General features: G+C 44.5%; 1 protein-coding gene across 1 annotated transcript in view; it reads left to right on the forward strand.

Moving 5' to 3' along the window:
* Positions 1-26,063, forward strand: part of LOC306923179 (neuron navigator 2-like) — a gene marked incomplete at its 3' end in the record, with an annotated part of 81,823 nt that overhangs the window by 20,219 nt on the left and 35,541 nt on the right. Inside the window, exons 10-16 of the mRNA XM_079501207.1 lie at positions 139-229; positions 1,030-1,607; positions 2,120-2,217; positions 3,068-3,182; positions 3,644-3,881; positions 6,662-6,762; positions 14,561-14,701. Coding sequence (XP_079357333.1) covers positions 139-229; positions 1,030-1,607; positions 2,120-2,217; positions 3,068-3,182; positions 3,644-3,881; positions 6,662-6,762; positions 14,561-14,701 — 1,362 coding nt within the window. The remainder of the gene's footprint in view (positions 1-138; positions 230-1,029; positions 1,608-2,119; positions 2,218-3,067; positions 3,183-3,643; positions 3,882-6,661; positions 6,763-14,560; positions 14,702-26,063) is intronic.

Genomic DNA, 26,063 nt, shown 5'->3' on the forward strand with positions numbered 1-26,063 from the left:
GGGACCTACAGTAGTATAGAGCTCTAGGGGACTCCGGTCAACTAAGTACCTTGTCAGAAAAGTAGTGTTGTCTGAAAAGCATCTCCTGTTCATAACACTATTTACTGTTTGACACTGCTTGATCCCATGCTCATATAGGGAGAAGAATGGAGGCAAGGAGAAGGTGAAGGGTGCTTCAGTGTTTGGCTCTAGGAGAAGCTCGCAGTCTGGACCACTGGTGGTCAGACAGGTCAGTATGGCTGTATACATCCTTGCATGAAACACTGGACAGTGGGCTTATTAAACATGTTTTTTTATGTGACGGTTAATGATAACAAAATGTACTGTATATATTGTCATCTGAAATAGTGTCTTGTCAGTTGGCACTGGTTACAGTGGAACAACTGAGGTTGGAGATGGTTAAAGGTATATTCAGTGGTTTCACTTAATTCAAATATCACTTCTTTTTTTGTTGTTTTTTTGTTTTGATAATCCTCCCTGTCCCCAGTTAAGCCCTGGACTCAAAAAAGTCCAGTCCAAGTTTCGTTTTTGGCTAGGTGGCCCATCCTTCATCCAATCAGGATAGAGAGGGGCCTTCCGCCAATCATGATCGAGCGGGGGCGGGCCTTGGTGTGCATGTGTTGGCCTGTGTGTTGGCGTGCCCCCTCCCCCCCACTGTAGTGCGTGCATGTGCACATCTTGTTACCGGGGCGGACCGGGGGTCCAAATCACTGAATGCTCCTTTAATACTAATGACCGCTTCACAAGCTATAGTACTATTTTAGAGGCTGATTTGAAACATTCCCGTTGTCTACCGGGAGTGTGCATGCAAAGATTATCTGTTCACAGACGGTCCCAAACAGACAAGGGGCGGGGAAAAAAACATAATCTCTTCATGGCCTTCGACCGCCCGGCCTGGCGGACATGATCGGTATCAGGGTGTGAAAATGACAATATCTGTATCACATCAGAAATATACACCGTGTAGTTTGTGTACCACTATTTCAAACCATTCATCCGCCTAAATGACATCACTGTTCTTTATTCTAGGAAGGGGTGGGGTCAGAGGCGGAGCATGCAAGGAAGGGCACCACGAATCAGCTCTCCAGCCTTCATCATGGCGCTAATGAAAACAAATCCGGTGGAACCAAAAAGGGGAGTTCCAACAACCCCGCCATCTTCTTTCCGTCCACTTCCACATTCTCTGCCACTACTACCACCAGCAGCATCCCCAAGCCTGTCGCCAACAAACAGAGGAAAGGCTCATTTGGCACACTGACCTGTCCTGTCATGGAAGGAGAGAGACGGGACGGTAATGACCTGGCTGTGCGCCGAGATCAAACGGACAGAGAGACAGTAAATCAGGCTGAAACACGGACTGAAAGAAAGGTTGAAAAACTGTCAGACCGACGGTCGGAGAGACAGAGGTCCACTTCCTGCTCTGGCCTCGACCCCCCGCAGGTCGCCGGCAGCCACCACCAGGCCGAGAGTGCGGTAGTGCCCCCTGTGGCGGGGAATGGCCCTGCACAGAGTGGTGTTCCAATCAGCACTACAGGCAGCATTCAGCTCCCCAGAACACAACTTTACAGCCACCATAACATGGCCACTGTAGCGCCATATATATACAGGTATGTAGCTGTCTGCTGTTTAACCCATTTAGACCTGAAAATGGCTTCTAGATCCTAATAGTAATCTGAAAAAGCTCTGTTTCTATGTTAGTGGTGCTCAACCTTTTTCACGTCAAGGACCCCCAGAATTTGGCTGCGGACCCCCATCTGAAAATATGTTGTTCCAGGGACCCCCCCCCCCCCCCCCCCGAGGCAAAGATTTGAGTTAAAAACGTTTGCTCTGAAAGAATATATTCAAAGATTTGCGCAACATTTTAACGATTTTTCAAAAATAGCAGATCTACAAGCTCGTAGCGCGGCACTCGGTGCCGCGCTATGAGCTTGTAGATTTGCTATTTTTCAATAGTATAACATAATGCTTAAAACACCAAAAGGGGTTCCCAATCCCCAAAATGGGTTAATATGCCACTGCACGAAAATATATATCCTGCAAAATGCCATCCTTCAATTCTTTTGGCAATAATAATTGACCCAGTGACCTTCCCCGTGAACCCCCTGTCTGTGTTGTGCAGGTCCCAGCCTGATGTCACCGGTGCAGGATTCCTAGAGGTGCAATGCAGAAAGGCAACTTTCAGCCAATCAGCGCACAGCTCCCTGGAGGATCTGACAAGTGGGTGTGGTCATATATGATTAACTGTGTCACATCCCTGCAGTTACACCAACCAACACATTGCAATGTGTGTGTATGCGTATGTACCGTTACGTATGTGTGCATGCAATACATGTCACGCCCCATCCATCCCTACAGCATGCTGTGTGTGACTGTGACCGTGAATTTGTTTATGCCTTCATGCATTTGTGTGCATGTTTGTTGAGGGTGTGTATGTGTGTGTTTAAGATTTACTGTTCATTTTAAAAAGCAGGTTGAACTCAGAGAAAAGACTGATTGTTCTCAAACCCCCCCTGGAATGCTGTATAAATGCACGCACGCACGCACGCACGCACGCACGCACGCACGCACGCACGCACGCACTAGGGAACTTAGCCCTGTTTTTCAAGGCTCTGCACCAGTGTGTAAGTGCATGCGCTTGTGTTTGTGTGTGTGCAGAAGGTTTAAATCCCTCTCTGATGTGTAGAGGCAGGCTACTGTTTTTTCTTTTCACACACACTTGATTTTTGCCTGTGGACCCGGCGTAAACACAGCAGACAAGGTTGCTGATCTTTCCAGGACACTCTCTTGACGGCTAACCTTCTTGTCTCCAGATATTTCAGACCACAGAACCTTACACTAGAGGTAGCTCTTCTAGCTTCTCAAGAATTATTTTGGAGCCGAGAATTGAGAACTGTATAAACTCTGGACCCATTCTAATAGTTTTATGCAATACTGCAATGCAGTGCTTTTTGCTGATGCACACTTCTTACTTGAAGTAGTCATGGATATTCTCTGCAGGTAAGACATTTTATTGCAACAGCCTTTGAGGGGTTTGACATTCCCTTTCGTCTCCTCTGTACTCCCACAGGTGAGGACCCAGTTGAGGTGAGGCGTCTGCAGACAGTGAGAAACATGGCTGACCTCAGGCAGAATCTCCAGGAGACGATGTCCTGTCTGAGAGGAACCCAGATCAGATCAGACTGGTAGGGTGGGTGGGTGTGTGTGTGTGTGTGTGTGTGTGTGTGTGTGTGTGTGTGTGTGTGTGTGTGTGTGTGTGTGTGTGTGTGTGTGTGTGTGTGTGTGTGTGTGTGTGTGTCTGTGTCTGTGTCTGTGTCTGTGTCTATTCATTCATTCATTCATTCATTCTGGGCACGATAGCCCCCCAAAATACTAAGCATGAATTGTTATTTTGATCAACGTTTGCCTGGTATCTCTCCTAATGGTACCAACATCAATTCAATGGACAAAATGGGACAAAATCTTATTCAACAAAATATTCTATGTCTTGCGCCTAAGACGGAGGCTAAACATATCATCAAATGGTGGTCCGTGGCTCAAATGCCCAATTCATAATGGTGCCTTGGTATGAAAAGGGTTGAAAACCACTGTTTTAAGTGGTTAATAACTAAGTGTCCTGGGCATTCTCCTCCTCTCCTGATGTCAGCGCTGTCATGGAGGCCGACAGCAGTGGTGTGAAGCCTCTCCCCAGCCCCGGGCCTCCTGCCGGCTCCTCCACGTTACCCTGGCGACTGGCCAGTATGTCCCGTCCTCCTCGGCTACAGGCTGGCGATGCCCCCTCCGTGGGCAACGGCTACAGGAGCGTGCCACGCCTGAGCAACAGAGCTGACAGTCCAGTGAGCGGGCGCTACCTGAAGAGACCACAGCCTGCCGGACAGGAGAGGGTGCGGTAGATTCATATTCATTATTCGAATAATCCTCGAATATGGGGGGGGGGGGGGGGGGGGGAAATACATTGGAATCAGTGTTGTTTTCGTCGACTAATACTATGACGAAAAATGTTCGTCGACTACCTTTTTCCACTGACGAAAACTAAATGGAAACTACATGAAAACTAAGCCATGATGACTAAAACTAAGACTAAATATACTGACAATTTCGTCAACAAATAAAAACTAGACTAAAATGTTAGGAAGGGACTAGTGGACAAGAGATCCAGTATAAGTCATTTTACACTTGGTTGCATGCTGAAAATAGCCGATCTACAAGCTCACAACGCGTCGCACTGTGACGCGTTGTGGGCTTGTAGATCGGCTATTTTCAGCAAGGTAAAAAAACAGCCATTACGACGGCATCAAGGCCCGCCTAAACACATTTCGTTCGACTAAATCAACTGTAGATTTAGTCGACTAAAATCGTATGATATTTAGTCGACTAAAACTAGACACTAAAACTTTCCAGGTGATCAAAAATTTCTGCCAAAAACAACACTGATTGGAATATAAAAAAATAATATTCGAATAGTGGGCGTGTACAAAATATATTATTATTGGAATAGACACACATGCTGTGTGTGTCCCTTACTCGCGTATGTATGTAGTTGAGCGCTTGCAGTCACTGCCAGTTACTGTGTCCTGGATTTCATCCTAGCTCTAGCTACTGGACTTGGAACCTTTTTGAAAACTGAAGAAACATTAGCTAATGTTTTAGATTTGTTTTTTACCTCCTGTTTTCATGATTTGTTTGACTTGTCAGTGAACTAATTGGAACACTTAACTGGCACTGTTATCACTCAAACTAAAGATATTGTTTACTGAGGTGAGGGCAATGTCCTGACTCCTGACATATGTAAAGCCTATTATGCCTATTAAGCCTATTATGCATAATAATATTCGATATTCGGCCAATTGTTAAGACCAATATTCAAATATAATTTCTGGGGAATGTTAAGCCCTAGTGGGCCTGGAGGACCCAGGGTTTTAGTGGGCCTGGACCCAGGGTTCTAGTGGGCCTGGACCCAGGGTTCTAGTGGGCCTGGAGGACCCAGGGTTTTAGTGGGCCTGGAGGACCCAGGGTTTTAGTGGGCCTGGAGGACCCAGGGTTTTAGTCGGCCTGGACCCAGGGTTCTAGTGGGCCTGGAGGACGCAGGGTTCTAGTGGGCCTGGACCCACGGTTCTAGTGGGCCTGGAGGACCCAGTGTTCTAGTGGGCCTGGACCCAGGGTTCTAGTGGGCCTGGAGGACCCAGGGTTCTAGTGGGCCTGGACCCAGGGTTCTAGTGGGCCTGGACCCAGGGTTCTAGTGGGCCTGGACCCAGGGTTCTAGTGGGCCTGGACCCAGGGTTTTAGTGGGCCTGGACCCAGGGTTTTAGTGGGCCTGGAGGACCCAGGGTTTTAGTGGGCCTGGACCCAGGGTTTTAGTGGGCCTGGAGGACCCAGGGTTTTAGTGGGCCTGGACCCAGGGTTTTAGTGGGCCTGGAGGACCCAGGGTTTTAGTGGGCCTGGAGGACCCAGGGTTTTAGTGGGCCTGGAGGACCCAGGGTTTTAGTGGGCCTGGAGGACCCAGGGTTTTAGTGGGCCTGGACCCAGGGTTTTAGTGGGCCTGGAGGACCCAGGGTTTTAGTGGGCCTGGACCCAGGGTTTTAGTGGGCCTGGAGGACCCAGGGTTTTAGTGGGCCTGGACCCAGGGTTTTAGTGGGCCTGGACCCAGGGTTTTAGTGGGCCTGGAGGACCCAGGGTTTTAGTGGGCCTGGAGGACCCAGGGTTTTAGTGGGCCTGGACCCAGGGTTTTAGTGGGCCTGGAGGACCCAGGGTTTTAGTGGGCCTGGAGGACCCAGGGTTTTAGTGGGCCTGGAGAACCCAGGGTTTTAGTGGGCCTGGAGGACCCAGGGTTTTAGGACCCAGGGTTTTAGTGGCCTCAGACTTTCCTTTTGTTTTACACCACTGCAGCGTTGATTTCATTGACTGAAACTATGCCGAAAAATGTCTGTCGATTACCTTTTTCCCCCGAGGAAAACTAAATAAAAGCTAATTAAAAAATAAGCTATTGATGACTAAAAGTAAAACTATGACAACATTGTGTCAACAAATAAAAACTAGACTAAAATGTTAGGGATATCCAGTCGAACTAAAAGACAAGTCATTTTACGTTTGGTTGCGCGCGGCTCGGGTGTTGTGCTCTGAAAATGGCATGATCGTTGTGATCATGCATTACGACACCATTAAGGTCTGCCGAAATACATTTTAGTTGACTAAAATTAACTGTAGATTTAACTAAACCTAGACCCTAAAGCAAAACATTTAAGGTGACTATAAATTCAACACTGGACCACTGAAACTCATTTCTTAAATTAAGCCATTCTGGGCAGGAACCCCTTTTGGTGTTTTAACCATTATTTTAAACTTTATATATTGAAAAATAGCAGATCTACAAGCTCACAGCGCGGCACCGAGTGCCGCGCTACGAGCTTGTAGGTCTGATATTTTTGAAAAATCGTGAAAATGTGGCGCGCAAATCTTTGAATATATATTCTTTCGGAGCGAACGTTTTTAAGTCAAATCTTTACTTCTAGGCGGTCCCTGGAACAACATATTTTCAGACGGGGGTCCGTGGCCAAATACAGATAATTCTGGGGGTCCTTGACATGGAAATGACATAGAAACATAGGGTTTTTCAGAAAACTGTCATGATTTAGAAGACATTTGTAAAATCAATGTCTTCTCCTAGGAGAAAGCAGACGATGCAAAGGCCGGTTCCATGGAAGCGGGTGGCTACTCCAGTGATGGCGACGTGCTGGGGAAGAAGACCACAATGACACACAACACCAGGTCAGTCATTTAGCTAACCTGACCCTTCAACCTGTCCCTAACCACCAAATCTAGTCTGTAGGGCTGTTCCCCTCATAGTCGATTCTAATGATTAATCGGTCGGTTTGACCAAGACTTTGTTAGTTAATTATTTATTTGTTATGCTTTTTTTATGCCCATGGCCTGTAATTCTTTCTTTCTATTATGTTTAATAGCCACCAGTAGCCCCTTGTTGAAATCAATATTAGACTTCTCAACCTCACCAACATCATGTAACAGCTCAGCTGTTCTCTGTATGAGCAGCATAGCAGCACAGTGCTTGTAAGTAGAGGTGTGAGCCACTAGATGGCAGCAGTACACCCATCTCCATTCACTACTAGGGCAGTGGTTTGAGAAATGTTTTGAGAACCATGGTACTGCACAAGGGCTTCCCAAATACATTTACGGAGGAAAATAGTTACACATTAGTCTCCGGCGTGCTGGGATTCTGTGCCAGGAACAAATATCTGAGAAGAGTTCTTAAATTTATAACCCACTACTTTTGCAGACAATACCATCAACAGTGTTTTATGGTCCCCAGATGATTAGCTTAATGCAACATTGTTTTCTCACTCAACAGTAAACAAACCAACATACAGTATAGTATAAAGTAAAGTGTACACATGGTATCTGCACATTTCTAAAGTTACAATGTAATGTAATTTTAAGAGGTTTTTAATACCAAATTGACCAAATATTATGTACAGAAGAGGCAAACATTGTGAAAATAGACAATCTACATACAAGCTCTGTACTATTCTAACAATATCACCACTGTGAATCTATTTCTTGTGTAAAATGATGACATAGTCTTACACAATTTAATATTCTCATATCAGGGCCCCTAGGACAGAATCAATATAGGTCCATGACAGGAACAAGTTTTAAAATGCCTACTGTTCACTGCTTTGTTGGCGCACGCACGCACGCACACACACACGCACGCACGCACGCACGCACGCACACACACACACACACACACACACACACACACACACACACACACACACACACACACACACACACACACACCTGAGGGTATGTCAGTCAGAGCGATAATGTTTTAGTTTCTTAGCCATTTCTCCACATGCATCTGAGTCAGCTGATAGACAGACAGCCACAGGTTACAATGTCTCTGCTGTTTCACAACACACACACACACACACACACACACACACACACACACACACACACACACACACACACACACACACACACACAGTTATATATTACTATACTTGTGAGGACTTTTATTAATGCCATATTTCCAATGTTTTGACATTTTAAACCTCAACCCAAAAGCCGAAAATAGTTTTGATGCATGACACAGCTGCAGAACTAATCAGGCATAATAACTCCTCACAATGTACTGTATATTTCTCTGATTCTACTATACTATACTAGACATTTGGTCCTCACAAATAGTAATACAAGCAAACACACACACACACACACACACACACACACACACACACACACACACACACACACACACACACACACACACACACACACACACACATTACTGGCAGTGAAGCGCGTAACTAAAACCCAGCTGTTAAATGCTTTAATTATTCTTTAGTTTTTCGACAGACAGTCAGACGGACAGGCTGCGACATGCCCAGTTTCCATGGCGATCCAGTATGGCAGCATGCAGCTCTTTTACCTCAGACTGTGCCAGCAGTGTGTTTAAGAGTGCTTCTTTCTGTCTTAGTGAAAACAAATCACACACTGGACAGTACATCTGCACTCTACATCGCTGGTTCTCAATTTTTATTATTTTGTATTATTATGATTATTAGTAGTAGTAGTATTATTATTATTGTCCCATTTAGACCTGAAGACGATTCTAAATCCTGTTCTCAAACATTTTCTTGTGAAGGACCCCCAAAAATATATGAAATTGGCCGCCGACCCCCATCTGAAAATATGTAGTTCCAGGGACACCCCCCCCCCCCCCAGAAGCAAAGATTTGAGTTAAAAACGTTCGCTCTGAAAGAATATATATTCAAAGATTTGCGGCACATTTTCACGATTTAAAAAAAATAGCAGACCTACAAGCTCGTAGCGTGGTACTCGGTGCTGCGCTATGAGCTTGTAGATCTGCTATTTTTCACTAGCTTAAGTATAACAGAATGCTTAAAACACCAAAAGGGGTTCCCGCCAGAAATGTGTTATTGTTTTTTTACATTTCAAAGATCCCCATAACTCTGAAAGTGTACAAAAAGACCCATATGGGTCCAATTGGTTCCATATATACACTTCCAGAGTTACAGACCTGTAAGGGTCCATTTGGAACCCCCTCAAGGAACTCTGAGTCTGAGGGTCCATATGGACTCCACTTTGAGAACCACTTGTCTAAATTCAATAGTAAATATTTAAATGTATTTTTATATTTATCTTGGCAGACTGACTGAACATCATGGAATTAGTGTGGATAAAACGATACAATAGATTAATGGATAATGTTAATACATCAAGCTCATAAACATTGGGTTACCGTTACATTCTACACTGAACATATTTTCAAGTCATAATTTTCAACGTGAGAATCTGCTAGTCAGTACTTGTCTCATGACCCTCTGACCTTGTTACCTGTGATTTGTTTAGGGTCAAGACCACAGGTTAGCCGGGAGGTCATTGGCTTATAGGGGCCATAGATATTACTGCCAACACTTCACTTCACGCACGCACGCACGCACGCACGCACGCACGCACGCACGCACGCACGCACGCACGCACGCACGCACGCACACACACACACACACGCCCCTCAAGGGCTCTAATGTCATTCCCAGCGACCTTTGTTGTTCAGTAACCACGGTTAACAAACCTCCAGTCCGTTTGTTTCTCTGTTTCTCTGCAGCCATCACTCTGTTTCTCTGTTTCTCTGCAGCCATCACTCTGTTTCTCTGTTTCTCTGCAGCCATCACTCTGTTTCTCTGCAGCCATCACTCTGTTTCTCTGTCTGCCGTTTTCTCTCAGCTATACTCGTGTTGTTCAGTAAACCATCAACCATTCTTCAACGCCGTTCTTTCTCTTCTAACCCAGCCTATCTATCACTCTGTATCTCTTATTCAACAGTGTTGCTTGCCAAAAAGAAACAGATCTACCATATAAGCTACAGTAACAACACGTCACGGTGCAACGCGGTGACACCCTGGCGTGATGGAGTATATACATTCAGCTTAATGTCATTGTACAGACGGAATACCAATGGGGTCAGTAGGAGGGAACACAACGATGATGTCACTGGCTTACACTGCTGGGTCAGTGGAATGTCTGCAGACGGACCCCCCCACCCCATCCAAACACACCACACCTCAGGCTGTTTGACCTGAGTCATTAACCACTAGAAACCTATAACATCTCCCCATTCTGGGGCTAATGTTTGAGGAATATAGCAGATCTACAATTATTAGATCGGCTAGTTTTGGAGAAGATACTGTACTTAGAGCCCTTGGGAATCTGGTAAACTAAGTACTAGGTTTAAGTGAAGTCTGGAGGCTACAAATAAACTCACATGTACAAAAAAAACATAATAAAGACATAATTTCACCAAAGCTACAAAGAAGATTCTCTAGTCTAAACAAGCAATTAATTATGATTACAACGGTCGTTTCAATGCAAGCAGCTTAAAAATACTGTTTTATAAAAATGTGCCCCCTTTAGTCATTGTTGGGACTAAGTATTTCAGTCGACATCGTGTCGTGTGCATTTGCGTCTGGTATTTGTCCTTTACATTTAACTCATCATCATAACTATATATTGGAAGCAGTAAGGCAACTGTTGAACAGCTCTCAGCAGTTGGTGTTGCGGTTGTTTTGCTCAAGGACACGTTGACACTAAAAGCCAAGGAGGAGCTGGGGATTGAACTGGGAACCTTCCCATTGCCAAACGGCCACTCTACCTCCTGACCTCCTGAGGCTTCCGCGTGCCACAGTTTCTTACCCTGTGAAGGAAAGTGTGTGCATGTCGTAGTGCAAGTATTTGTTGTCATGTTTAGTTAGTATAAGCTTACACTTGACTTAGCAAACCTTAAAGCTTACCAAACCTTTCCCTGTGGCTGTGCCTTGTTGAAAACAAAAGGTTCTGTTGATGAGTCAGCTTCTGTGAGTCATCATGCTGGTGTGGCTGAGGATTTGGCAACACTTTACATCATAAAACATCCAATAAATAAGCTTGTCTGCTTTATGCTTGTTTGTTCATGGTCTGATCTCCAGCAATCCGTGAAAGCCACCTTGACAAACAAATTACTGCTCTAATCAAAGTAGGTCATGAGGAATACATGGATTATGAAATACAGTACTATTGGTCATGTAGATGATTAGTCATTACAGCTGTTGGAACCGTTTACAATGACTCAACATGATTGAGTTATTGCATTTTGATTGCTCAAAGAATCAGACAAGGGAAGATAAATTCAATTAGGTTTCACTACCATCTCTCAGTCAAATGTCCTTAATTGGCACAGCTGTTTGTTTCCCCAAACAGACGTGTGCAACTGCTGAATCTCTCGTTTCAGAGAAACCAGTTTGGCCGTAGGAGAAAAATCAGAGAAAAGAGAAGAGTTGGCCGTTGTTTATAACTTGTCAGCACTGGGTCTTATCAGAGGAAATGACACTTCCTCTCAGGCCTGTAGTTAGTATGCTAATGTTCTGACCAGACAGAACCAAATTGATATCTACAGTCAAATCAACATTCTTGCATGGTAATGTGTTGGTTAATTACAACAGTTATTTCCTACAATGCAAGAATTTGCGACTATAGCCAAGAGGGTTGAAGACTGAGGCATAGCTTTTCTAGCCTAGTTTAAACATTTCTGAGCCTCCCAGCATTCTAAAAGTCACCCACACAAACCAGCCATGATGGTATGAAAAAATAATGATGTGGTAAATATTAATTATCGTATTCTAATCCTACAGTATGCTCCAAGGGGTTCTGTTACTGCTTGCACTGACAGGGAAATAAAACACATTTCTTCTTCTTTTCCCTCTGTGTGACAATAACACTATTATTAGCCAATAACAGCCACTTTCAGCCTAACAGAGCCACACCCACAAACACCACCTGCTTCTACATGTTACCTGGCTGGCATTTACAGAAGAGAGAGAGAGAGAGAGAGATACAAACACAGAACAACAGAGGAACAAAAAAGAGAGAGAAAGACAAAGAAAGAAAGCAAATAGGAGAAAAGAGAGGCGGACCCCTACTTGGAAATTTCTTTTATCAGTAGAAAGAAGGAAACAGGTACAGTGTGCTGTCATTTAAAGCCTGATCTATATACTTCGACACTGTTTCTTGCCTAAAAATTGCAGACCCACAAGCGCGCAAACTCGCAAGGCAACTCGCATGTGACACATTGTGACACTTGTAGATCTGATATTTTCAGCACGCGACACGTACACGTCATGCGATGAAGCATAACTTGAGCATAATTGGTTATGGAGCTATAGTTACACCGGAGCAGTGAACTTTTATAGGTCCTAATTCCTGTAAAGTGCTAAAACATAAACAAACTTTAAGACAAATAATTATTTGGAGCGCTGCTTGCCATGCAGATGACAAACAGCCTGTCACTTCACATTATTGGACGACAGTGAATTCCTTGATGAATTGAATACACAGGACTGCAATCGAAACAAGCGCTCAGGGCTTTTTGTGTGTAGCGTTATTGTATAACTGTACCTCTGTACTTTTTGCAAACTGTTAATAAAAGTATTCAATCGATCAATCAATTCCAGGCTTAAACTGTTACTGTGACTACTCAACTGTGGCAAAAGCTTCAGTGGAAGTTAAGTTAGTGGGCGGGAACCCCTTTTGGTGTTTTAAGCATTATGTTATACTTTGGCTATTGAAAAAGAGTGCCGCGCTACGAGCTTGTAGATCTGCTATTTTTTTTAATCGTGAAAATGTGGTGCAAATCTTTGAATATATATTCTTTCAGAGCGAAAGTTTTAACTCATATCTTTGCTTCTGGAGGTTCCCTGGAACAAACATATTTTCAGATGGGGGGTCGGAGGCCAATTACATATATTTTTGGGAGTCCTTGACATGAAAATGTCAGGATTTAGAAGGCATTTGTAGAATGAAAACATTTAATCTGTAGAGCTCTTCTCCTTCTGACCTCTTTGAAGGACCATATTATAACTTTATAACTCTATCGTAGTAGAACCTCTATGTACCTTTTATCTCTATGGTCAGTGTTCTATTATACTTCTATACAGAATATACTGTAATATAGCTTTATATTAATTATATCCACCATATATCTTCAGTAAGGTGTTGGTTGACCTACTGTCGCCCCACTTTTGCCTTTGCTTTTTTACATAGTGATTTATTAAATCAAATATCTTTAGGTTATTGATACAAATACTGTCCGTTTATAATATCTAAAGACAAGTTTAGTATATATTTTTTTACTGGTCCAATTTGTTCTGATTGCAAATTCACAAAATGTGACATTTGATTCAGTTTTGATGTATTTAGATAGTCTTAGGCAGCTTATGGTGTTAAAAATCAAACTCTGCGAGCATGTGAAGCGTTAATTTCAGAAACAATATTCTGAAATTCATATACAATTTCAAGCCGGTCTGGTTTCTTTATTGGTTTTCAGACTGCTATAAAACATGTCAGTTACCGTCTGTAAACCTTACAGACACAAGAGTTGTGTTGCTGTGGCAGGTTGAAGGGGCATGTCAGTTACCGTCTGTAAACCTTACAGACACAAGAGTTGTGTTGCTGTGGCAGGTTGAAGGGGCATGTCAGTTACCGTCTGTAAACCTTACAGACACAAGAGTTGTGTTGCTGTGGCATGTTGAAGGGGCATGTCAGTTACCGTCTGTAAACCTTACAGACACAAGAGTTGTGTTGCTGTGGCAGGTTGAAGGGGCATGTCAGTTACCGTCTGTAAACCTTACAGACACAAGAGTTGTGTTGCTGTGGCAGGTTAAAGGGGCATGTCAGTTACCGTCTGTAAACCTTACAGACACAAGAGTTGTGTTGCTGTGGCAGGTTGAAGGGGCATGTCAGTTACCGTCTGTAAACCTTACAGACACAAGAGTTGTGTTGCTGTGGCATGTTGAAGGGGCATGTCAGTTACCGTCTGTAAACCTTACAGACACAAGAGTTGTGTTGCTGTGGCAGGTTGAAGGGGCATGTCAGTTACCGTCTGTAAACCTTACAGACACAAGAGTTGTGTTGCTGTGGCAGGTTGAAGGGGCATGTCAGTTACCGTCTGTAAACCTTACAGACACAAGAGTTGTGTTGCTGTGGCAGGTTGAAGGGGGAAGGTGTTTGTCTAAGGTGTGTACAGTAAGTTTGACGGGAATGTTTGATGACATATCTGTTAAACAGTCTCCTTTTACCACCAATTTTACTGCAAGTAAATGTGTGTGCGTGCTGTGCATTAGCGCGCGCATGTGTGTGTGTGTGTGTGTGTGTGTGTGTGTGTGTGTGTGTGTGTGTGTGTGTGTGTGTGTGTGTGTGTGTGTGTGTGTGTGTGTGTGTGTGTGTGTGTGTGTGTGTGTGTGTGTGTGTTCATCAGTTCGTTTTAGTGCATCTTTGGTGCCCCTGTGTAGTTGTAAATACAGTACATTGTCTTATTTCATTGGTCAGTACTTGATCAGTGTTTCTCTTACAATTGAGATGTGTCTGTGCATTAATGTTTGTGTTTCAATAGTATATACTATACTGCGAATGCATTTTGAAATAACATCTGTGTGTGTGTGTGTGTGTGTGTGTGTGTGTGTGTGTGTGTGTGTTCTCTGCATTATCACAGAGATCTAGCAGACAGACAGTTTGGCGTGTTTTGCCGGCGCATGGCCAGCCTCTCCCAGCTTGACGTCATGACATCATCTGTGGCTTCCTCGAGACGCGCTGCTCTGCAGCTGCCTGTCAAAGACCACCGGGACTATGACAGGTAGGACATGATGCCTGTCTGTCCCTCATGGTTCTCAGAGTGGGTTCCATGATGCAAGTCCAGGGGTGCCGTGCCGCAAGAAATGACATATTTGGAATTTATCACTATCACTTCAGTGTGGTTAATCCATATACTTAGTAAGTAGTAAGACCACCAAACCAGTGTTGTTTTTGGCAGCAAATTTTGATTTTAGTTTTAATTGTAGTCTGTTGAATAGTTTTCATTTAGTTTTAGTCACATTTTAGTCACCTAAATGTTTTAGTGTTAGTCGACTAAATATCATAAGATTTTAGTCGACTAAATCTACAGTTGATTTAGTCGACAAAAATGTATTTTGGCGGGCCTCGATGCATGAAAATAGCCGATCTACAAGCTTAGTTTTCATTTAGTTTCCATGTAGTTTTCGTCAGTGAAAAAAGGTTGTCGACGAACATTTTTCGTCTTGGTTTTAGTCGACTTAATCCCACTATACTTAGTAAGTAGTAAGACCACCAAACCTCCTCATCAAAAATAGCCAATCTACAAGCTCACAATCTACAAGCTCACAATCTACAAGCTCACAAGCTCGTAGATCTGCTATTTTTGGTGAATGTTCCCCCCAGAATAGGGATGCTGCGGTTCATGTGGTTAGATGTCAAAGGGGAAGTTATTTTCAATCTGTCGTAATGGAAACTATAGTATTCTCTCAAGTTTTCCTCCTGACACATACCGTGTCTTTCGGGGGAAAGATGCATATTCACGTACCATAATATGACTATAAATGTAAGCTTCTGTAAAGTATCAATTCAATTCAGTGGTGCCTTAATTGGATGAAAATATTGTTTACATGAGTGACCTGAGAAAAAACTAAGTTGGAGAACCGCTGCTCTAGGACAAGTATTAGCCTGGCTAATAAGCCAGACCGAATCAGCCGTTGGCAAAAATAAATTGCCTGCCGGCGGATTACGGTCTGGAGAGGCTCAATTGTACGCCCATTTCCTACACCAGAGAACTGGTGTGGCCAATCGGGACACGGTATGCAATATGGGCGGGCTTTGGTACAGTGACGTTCAATGCTTGAGACCTTTGACTGACAGTAGCTCTGACCAATTGCGTCAAAGAGAAAATGTTTGAACCCGCCCCCCGGGAAACAAGATCCATACACAGCATCTCCAGACTCAAATACCACACGACAGTGTGATTTGATTCTGGTTTATTAGCCAGGCTAGACAAGTATACCCCTCTGCAGCTGCCTGTCAGAGACAGGGACGTGCAGAGACTGTTTGAGGGGCAGGGGCTGAAATCCTGTAGGAGGGCACTTTTGTACAAAAATAGCAGTAGTTCAGGGCGCAACCCAGCACTCTTTTCCTAGTGGAGATGCAGTGTAACGACATGGATTTCTAAACAAATTTGTTAAACGCAAAATGCTGAGTTCAAGTTCAGGAGACTTTGGGGAATGCTGCCTTCCAACATGGCATGCGGAAAGGAGTGGCATTTGCATTTCTTTCACCATAGTAAATGCTGCATTCGTGGACTGGAAAACAGGTACATCCTACCCTCTCAGGTAGGATGTACCCCGTCCCTCTCAGGTAGGATGTACCCCGTCCCTCTCAGGTAGGATGTACCCCGTCCCTCTCAGGTAGGATGTACCCCGTCCCTCTCAGGTAGGATGTACCCCGTCCCTCTCAGGTAGGATGTACCCCGTCCCTCTCAGGTAGCGAGCGAGCCTATAGTGCAGCGGTTCTCAAACCAAGGGCCCCCAGTTCGGTATGCATTATTAGGCCACGGGCCGTAACTCTGAGAGTTACAGACCAATGAGGGTCCATTTGTTTACTGACTATAACCCCGTCAAGGGCCCCCTGGGGGACCCCACTTTGAGAACCACTAGTTTACTGACTATAACCCCGTCAAGGGCCCCCTGGGGGACCCCACTTTGAGAACCACTAGTTTAGTACTACACGGTCAAATCTGGAGTTTTAATTGAACTCCGAAGGTAAATAATAATAATAATACATTTTATTTATAACGCACTTTACATTTCAAGCAAATTTGAAGTGCTACAACAAGAGAAGAAGAATAATGCATGAGTAAATAAAAGGACTAAAATTAGCACAATTCATGCATTTCATGGTATACTGCTAAAAGGATTAAAAGTACACCGGGCATCTAATGGTCCAACTGGCCAAATGCCTTGTTAAAAATAAATGTCTTAAGTCCCCTTTTAAAAGCGTCCACGGATTGTGGTGCTCTCAGGTGGTCGGGGAGGGCATTCCACAGCCGAGGAGCAGCTGAACAGAAGGCCCGGTCCCCCATGGTGCGGAGTTTTGTTTTGGTGGTTTTGAGTGTGTTAGAATTTCCAGAGCGGAGGGAGCGGGTGGAGGCTAAGGTATATAATAACAATGGTGTATGTCAGTTAGCGAAACCTAAAGGCACTTATTGAACTGTTTTTAGCCCCCAGTCAACGTCACGTGACATCACTTTTCAGATGTCTCCTTTATTAGTTGATTTGGGGGGTATTTGTCAGTGTCACTGTACATATGTCTCCCTCCCTCCTCAGGGTATAAGAATAGGTTGCAATGGTCTGAGTGACTGGTGAGTGTGAGCGGTCAGCAGCACGGTGGTCAGTACTGTGGTGTAGTGACTGGTGAGTGTGAGCGGTCAGCAGCACGGTGGTCAGTACTGTGGTGTAGTGACTGGTGAGTGTGAGCGGTCAGCAGCACGGTGGTCACTACTGTGGTGTAGTGACTGGTGAGTGTGAGCGGTCAGCAGCACGGTGGTCAGTACTGTGGTGTAGTGACTGGTGAGTGTGAGCGGTCAGCAGCACGGTGGTCAGTACTGTGGTGTAGTGACTGGTGAGTGTGAGCGGTCAGCAGCACGGTGGTCAGTACTGTGGTGTAGTGACTGGTGAGTGTGAGCGGTCAGCAGCACGGTGGTCACTACTGTGGTGTAGTGACTGGTGAGTGTGAGCGGTCAGCAGCACGGTGGTCAGTACTGTGGTGTAGTGACTGGTGAGTGTGAGCGGTCAGCAGCACGGTGGTCACTACTGTGGTGTAGTGACTGGTGAGTGTGAGCGGTCAGCAGCACGGTGGTCAGTACTGTGGTGTAGTGACTGGTGAGTGTGAGCGGTCAGCAGCACGGTGGTCACTACTGTGGTGTAGTGACTGGTGAGTGTGAGTGGTCAGCAGCACGGTGGTCAGTACTGTGGTGTAGTGACTGGTGAGTGTGAGCGGTCAGCAGCACGGTGGTCACTACTGTGGTGTAGTGACTGGTGAGTGTGAGCGGTCAGCAGCACGGTGGTCAGTACTGTGGTGTAGTGACTGGTGAGTGTGAGCGGTCAGCAGCACGGTGGTCAGTACTGTGGTGTAGTGACTGGTGAGTGTGAGCGGTCAGCAGCACGGTGGTCAGTACTGTGGTGTAGTGACTGGTGAGTGTGAGCGGTCAGCAGCACGGTGGTCAGTACTGTGGTGTAGTGACTGGTGAGTGTGAGCGGTCAGCAGCACGGTGGTCAGTACTGTGGTGTAGTGACTGGTGAGTGTGAGTGGTCGGCAGCACAGTGGTCAGTACTGTGGTGTAGTGACTGGTGAGTGTGAGTGGTCAGCAGCACAGTGGTCAGTACTGTGGTGTAGTGACTGGTGAGTGTGAGTGGTCAGCAGCACGGTGGTCAGTACTGTGGTGTAGTGACTGGTGAGTGTGAGCGGTCAGCAGCACGGTGGTCAGTACTGTGGTGTAGTGACTGGTGAGTGTGAGAGGTCAGCAGCACGGTGGTCAGTACTGTGGTGTAGTGACTGGTGAGTGTGAGAGGTCAGCAGCACGGTGGTCAGTACTGTGGTGTAGTGACTGGTGAGTGTGAGCGGTCAGCAGCACAGTGGTCAGTACTGTGGTGTAGTGTGGTGTGCGTGCGTGTAAGTGTATGCGTGGGACTGTGTCTGCTCACTAATAGGATAATACAGAGGTTAGTCAACAGAGCAGCCATTGTTTGAAGCCTAGGGGGCTTTTTACACACACACACAACCACACACATGGAGGTTCCAGGTTTACCCTGTGTGTGTGTGTGTGTGTGTGTGTGTGTGTGTGTGTGTGTGTGTGTGTGTGTGTGTGTGTGTGTGTGTGTGTGTGTGTGTGTGTGTGTGTGTGTGTGTGTGTGTGTGTGTGTGTGTGTGTGTGTGTGTGTGTGTGTGTGTGTGTGTGCGTGCGTGCGCGTGTGCGCGAGTGACTGTCTCTGTATTTGCCTTGCGTACCTATTTGTACGCAACGCAACACAACTAGGTCCAATATTTGCATAGGACCTATATATATATATATATATATTTCCTGTATCTCAGGTCATGTGACAATTCACCTTTCCTCAAAGTTCAGTGCTCAGAGTGTGAAGTTCAGACATACAGTATTGTCTTGTTGGTGCGACAGCTTGTCGGTGCGACAGCTACAAAGCAGAATCTGGAGTGTTAATTCAACTCTGAGAGTGTAAAATCAAATGAATGGCCCACGTTTAAGGTCCCTGCACACGCATTTTTCGGAAAACCGACGGTAAAGGTGGTTACCTTTACACCTGCAGTGCAGAGTTATATGAACTCTCTGGGTTTTAATGCGGACAGCAGCAGACTATCTAATATTGAACAAAGGAACTCACTAATTAACAGCTAAATGACATAATAATATTATGTCATTTAGCTGTTAATTAGTGAGTTCCTATGTTCAGTATCCTATATAGTCTTGTAGTTTTAGTCATCGTAGCTTAGTTTTCATTTAGTTTCCATTTAGTTTTCCTCAGTGAAAAAAGGTAGTCGACGAACATTTTTCGTCTTAGTTTTAGTCGACACTGACTCTACACTGACTCTCTATATTTTCAAAAAATAACATTTTGAAATTGTTTCCCTTCCCTTTCCTATAGAAGTGTAGTGGGGTCAAATTGTGTAAAACTTTTGTCTTTGAAATAAGTTCAAGTAAAGTACTTGAGTATACAGTACTACAGTACTATACTGAAGTAAATGTACTTTAATTGTTATTGCCCACCACTGTCAGTGGCATTGTATCTGCTTGTTTCCAGTAGGTTATGGCGAGTCAGTCACTATAAAGTGGTGTTTCTATTTTGTCATTCATTGTGGAACGCTTGCTTTTAACCCATTCTGTGGCGGGAACCCCTTTTGGTGTTTTAAGCATTATGTTATACTTTAGCTATTGAAAAACAGCAGATCTACAAGCTCGTAGCATGGCACCGAGTGCCGCGCTACGAGCTTGTAGGTCTGCTATTTTTGAAAAATCATGTATATTTGGCGCAAATCTTTGATTGAAGTTTCAGAGCGAACGTTTTAAACTCAAATCTTTGCTTCTGGGGAGGTTCCTGGAACAACATATTTTCAGATGGGGGTCGGCGGCCAAATACATGACATAGAAACATAGGGTTTTCAGATAACTGTCAGGATTTAGAAGACATTTTGTAGAATCGGCCTCAGGTCTAAATGGGTTAAAGAAAGAAGCCACCCCCCCCCCCCCCCCCCCACACACACACACACAACCCACTGGACCACTCAACTTAAAGAGCAACTCTAAATGTCACTTTTGCAACAACAGTTAAGGTCTGCTCTGTCAGGTGGGCATGCATTATGCACTTGGAACTGTCAGCCGTGTGTTTGCGTGTGCATGTGCGTTACTTTGCTTTGCTAGCCAGTTAATCCAGCCTCCACCGTCTGGGAAAATTGAGGCCACATTGGTCGGAGTTCACTCTAGGGCCATGAATCAAAGCAACATGCACGCACGCACGCACGCACGCACGCACGCACGCACGCACGCACGCACGCACGCACGCACGCACGCACGCACGCACGCACGCATAAACTGCATGGGTCAGGCTTTTAAAAATGTGGGTAATTCAGGGATTACTAGTAAATAAAGTCAGTATTGTGTTCTGCAGCATAGTGTCATAACCTCACCGTAGAGTTCATCCCTTACCTCATAATAACTGTTGATATGCGAGCTGAGCGCCATCTAGTGGTCCAGGTCAACTATACTGTGTTACAGTAGCCTGTACAGGTAGGTTGCAAAACTTGCAATGCAGCATAATTGTAAATGGTACATTATAGTGCTTTTATCCAAAGCGCGTTTACATAGATTGTGCATTGCATTCACCAATTCATACACCAATTTGCGGAGGAAACTATGCCAGGCACCAACCTGCACGTCGACGGGAGCATCTAGGGCAGGGTTCCCCAATTAATTTTCCTCGAGGGCCATATTTTGACTAGGGTACCAGGCTGGGGGCCGAGTCCGCACGCGTGAGGTCGAGGTCTTGCCCTGAAAATTCATTTTCAGGGCAGGACCCCATTTGAAAAGGGTGCCCAGTTTGACATGCATAGGCTACTGACCCCCATTTAATGCCATTTATATCTGGGACCCCCCCCCCCCCCCCCCCAAAAAAAAATAAAAAGGTTTTTTTTTTGTTTTTTTTTTTAAATTCTTCCGCGGGCCGCCAGGAGGCGCTCCGCGGGCCGCAAATGGCCCGCGGGCCGCCTATTGGGGAACCCTGATCTAGGGGTTCAGTATCTTGCTCAAGGACACTTCGACACAAACTCGGGGGGGGGGGGGGGGACGACCGGGTTCGAACTGGGAACCTCACGGCCACTCTAACCCTGAGCCACTGCCGCCCCATTTTTTGGGGGGTTGTGAGCGTGTCAATCAACTGTTTTCACCACGTGACACCGTTTGAGTCACGCTTATTAATAAGGGGTTTTGTCTGTCTTGTCTATACAAAAAAACCCCAATAAAAACTAGTAATATAATAAGAACGAAAGGGCTGGAATATTGAAAGCCATATACGTAAAGACAGCATACAACTGAACTTTTATAAAACCATACGTAGCACACCTGCTCCACCCTAACTGTGTATCTAGGGCGGCTTGTAAACGTAAATGTATGCTCTTTAAGAAACATTCTGTCTGTCTGTCTGTCTGTCTGTCTGTCTGCCTTTTATCCATCTGACGTCCTGCTTGTCTATGGTTAACAACATAATGCTAAACATAGGAGGCAGGCACTTTACTGCAGTGTGGCTGTTGACACTTATACTTAAAACCTATACTTTTATTCCGAGGCTAAACACCACTTTGTGGTATTCCTGAGGGTATATATGTGAGGGCAAATGACTCGCTGCATGCGCTTCTATATTTCTCATTAAGCTGCACATTTGCAGTGGAATGAGCCTATGGGTGTTTTAGGGCAAACAGAGTTAAATGAAGCATAACCTATGGTTTGTTTACCCACTGAAGGTTTTTCTGAGCACGTACTGCATGTTTGTTTTCAGGCAGCGGTGGTTGTTGCACACATGGCCATCTGAGAGCTGCACGCACAGCTCTCCACCGGAGTTGATTTACAGTTGGGTGCCACCGATATTGTCCCTTATCATTTGACCCATTTAGGCCTGACCTCAACATTTTTAAAATCCTCCAGTTTTCTGAAATAAATATTTTCACGATTTTTCAAAAAATAGCAGATCTACAAGCTCGTAGCGCGCCACTCGGTGGCGCGCTATGAGCTTGTAGATCTGCTATTTTTCAATAGCTAAATTATAACAATGTTTAAAACACCAAAAGGGGTTCCCGCCCAAAATGGGTTAACTGTCTTTTTGTGCAGATCACGCAAACCTCAGCAAAAAGAAAAGGACAATATCGATGGCCTCCAACTGTAGTCGAAAAATTATCGTCGACTACCTTTTTTTCACTGACGAAAACTGAATGGAAACTAAATAAAAACTAAGCTATAATGACTAAAACTAAGACTAAATATACTGATAATTTCGTCAACAAATACAAACTATACTAAAATGTTAGGAAGGGACTAGTGGTGGAGAAGAGATCCAGTATAAGTAATTTTACAATTAGTTACATGCTGAAAATTGTAGATCGGCTATTTTCAGCAAGTGATTCATTATGACGGCATCAAGGCCCGCCAAAATACATTTTGTTCGACTAAATCAACTGTAGATTTAGTCAACTAAAATCTTATATTTAGCCGACTAAAACTAGACTAACACTAAAACATTCCAGGTGACTACAATGTGACTAAAACTAAGTGAAAACTATTCAAGAGACTATGACTAAAACTAAAATCAAAATTTGCTGCCAAAAACAACACTGCTCTCCACTGCTCTGCCAAAACAGTTGGGGGTTAGTTTGCGTGCATTGCTCAAGGGCACGCGACCTCACACATGCTCTTTGTTGCCTGATCAGTTTTGGTACGATGCCAATCCCATTTTTTGAAAGTCGTTGTTTTGACCAACATTTTGTAAAAGAAAGTGCAACATCTTCTAACATTGTCTTGGCAGCCAATGACTTTAATTTGATAGAACATTTGAATAAAGTTTCTATTTTTGTGGAAAATCTAGTTTATGAGCAATAAAACTAATCATAAGCTCAAATCACTTTTTAAAACCCTATTCAAATACAAAGAGGCGATCTAACCTAACATTGGGTTGTGACTTGTTGTGAGTTTTTGAAAAAGCTTATTTTTGCTTATTATGACCTGTCCAAAAGTAGGGACGCCAGATTCAGACATGCGTAAAGATTGTTGATACTGATATCAAATAATATCAGTGAAATAATGACTGATATATCAGTCAGGTTTGCTTACAATGTGATGTAAGCTTGTATAGATCAGCTAGTTTCAGCAAAGGTATTTAATGTAGAGTGAAAACAGAAAACACTATAGGATAGAGCCCTGAGGGACTCCATTCAACAACGTTTAAGTGGTTAATTACCGCTTTAAAAAAAGGCTTTTCAAACATCATGACTGATCACGTTAAGGTTAAGGTCAGTGGTTAGGGAATGAAAGTGATTGTTAGTATCTCCTCCATGATCTCCTCACAAGCGTGCGTGCGTGCGTGCGCGTGTCCTCCTAGTTCTCAGTAGTGAAGTTACTCCAGGTTAACAGGGATCAAATTGCTGCACACAGGAGTGTCTTGTCTGTTGTGCGTGTGTGTGTGCGTGCGTGTGCGTGCGTGTGCTTGTTTAAAAGGGTTGTGTATATGTACATGTTCGTCCATGCAGAGCTTTTTGTCTCCTGGATATCAGTTGGTTGATGTTTGTTTAAGTGGCGAATGAATAGTGCGTGCTGAGACAGCCAGGCCCCCCCTCCTCCCTTCTGTGTGTGTGTGTGTGTGTGTGTGTGTGTGTGTGTGTGTGTGTGTGTGTGTGTGTGTGTGTGTGTGTGTGTGTGTGTGTGTGTGTGTGTGTGTGTGTGTGTGTGTGTGTGTGTGTGTGTGTGTGTGTGTGTGTGTGTGTTTGCGTGTGTTTGCGTGCGTGTGTGCGTGTGTGTGTGTACAGCTTCAGGCGAAAGCTTAGTCAGTCAGTGGCTCAGTGGTGAAGAGGCTGCCTGTGGCCAGTTCGTGAGCTGGAAGAAGCAGTTCGGAGCTAAACAGCAGAGCAGATAGAAAGAGAGCAAAGAGGACAAAGAGGGAAAGGAAAAGAGAAGCATTAAGGTGAGCAGGAAATTAAACAATGCACTGAAGAATGAGGTGAACAAAGTGTAAACTAAAGCGGACGAGAGAAAGAAGAAGAACAGAGGAGAACGTGGTGAGTGTGACTGTGTGAGAGTCCATCTGTCAGCACTCTGTGACAACAAGTTACTGTTAGAAGCTGCTCATATAGTGGGAATGCACTGTGATAATTGCTACGCATGCGATTATTTATGTTTCATGTGTGATTCTTCCACACGACTTTTTTTCAATTCATCGAATAAGATAACCTTATTTGTCTGGATAAAATAAAATAGAAATTACACAAAATAGCGATAAATAGCTATTTTCTGTGTTTTTGAAAATCAATTTGTATTAACATGTATTATTTGTTTTATAATCGACGAAATCTGTTTTGATTAATTGTCGCGCGCCTAAATGGCATCCAATTGGGAACGAATGCGAGTCGGTACAGTTTGACGTCATATAGGGTCAAACCTCAACCTGTCGGTGGGATATCAGTGTGCAAATACTGAACAAACGAGACAAACCAGACTGACAAACAAACCAATACTGACTACCATTTACCCAAGTGAATGATTATGTGGCGACGGTGTGTCCTGAATGGAGCAACGTTGACTTCGAAGCAATATGTGACAGACAAGGCACCTCAGACAAGTTGTGGTCTAGATCCCAAGCCACAGTTGACCTCTTTTAAGACAATGATGGCTCTCTTCGAAGCCACTAGGGTAAACACAACAGAAGCCAATGTCCGACGTGAACTGTCTACACTATGATCAGTAGGCTACTTTATTTATCATACAGTAGTTAGAGTTACAGTATGCAAAGTATTAATCAGAGCTGCAGATTAATGTTTTGCAACGTGTGTGTGTGTGTGTGTGTGTGTGTGTGTGTGTGTGTGTGTGTGTGTGTGTGTGTGTGTGTGTGTGTGTGTGTGTGTGTGTGTGTGTGTGTGTGTGTGTGTGTGTGTGTGTGTGTGTGTGTGTGTGTGTGTGTGTGTGTGTGTGTGTGTGTGTGTGTGTGTGTGTGTGTGTGTGTGTGCGCGTGCGTGCGTGCGTGCGCCTCGACGAGAGACTGCCGGTACAAATGGAACCAAATGGACCTGTTGGTTCCATTTGTACTCTCTCAGGGTTAACTTAACACTAAGGGGTTACGTGTACTGTACTGTATTTGTGTGTGTGTGCGCACACTTGTGATTGGAGCATAGTTTGGCATTCTCTGGTGATACTATTCATCACCAGGCAACAGAGCTGAATAGTTCCAGAAGAAGAGACTAGTGATGTAGAACTAATGGTTTAGCACTGGACTCAGTGGATCTGACAGTGTCTGTCTTGTCTCTGCTTTACATTCATCCACTTTAATCTATTATCACTTGTGCTTTTGTGTCTGAACCTGACTTTAAAGCAAGGTTCACCTTTGTACCCCCCCTCCCCAACACACGCACATGCACACGCACGCGCGCATGCACGCAAAGGCGCACAGCACACACACAAAATGTCAAGGACAGTTTGGGAATAGTTTTCGTCCAGGGAAAACAAAACACAAATCTAGAACTCTGATTGTTCATACGCTCGTTTGCATTGCACTACGATATGCTTACGAAAAACAACGTACAGATGCATGGAAGTGTCAACAGCGTGCATTTCACTGTTGTTGTGCAATTGATGGAATATATAAGCATATCTGCTCTATTCTTCAGTCAGCCTCTGCAGCTGGGACACCAGGAATGAATTAGCTTGGTAAACCTAACCCTAATCTAATTCCACTTTTAATTAAAATGTGACCATTGGGAACCCCCCCGTACAGCTTTAGCTGTTAAGCTAAAGCTGTGTTTTCAATGAAGAGCAGTTGTATCTAACGGTGCTAGGGTATAAAATAAAGAGTTTGGCGCTCCACTCAAATGGGTTTTCTGACAGCAAC

Source organism: Electrona antarctica (genome assembly GCF_951216825.1).
Source record: "Electrona antarctica genome assembly, chromosome: 5".
Classification (NCBI taxonomy): domain Eukaryota; kingdom Metazoa; phylum Chordata; class Actinopteri; order Myctophiformes; family Myctophidae; genus Electrona; species Electrona antarctica.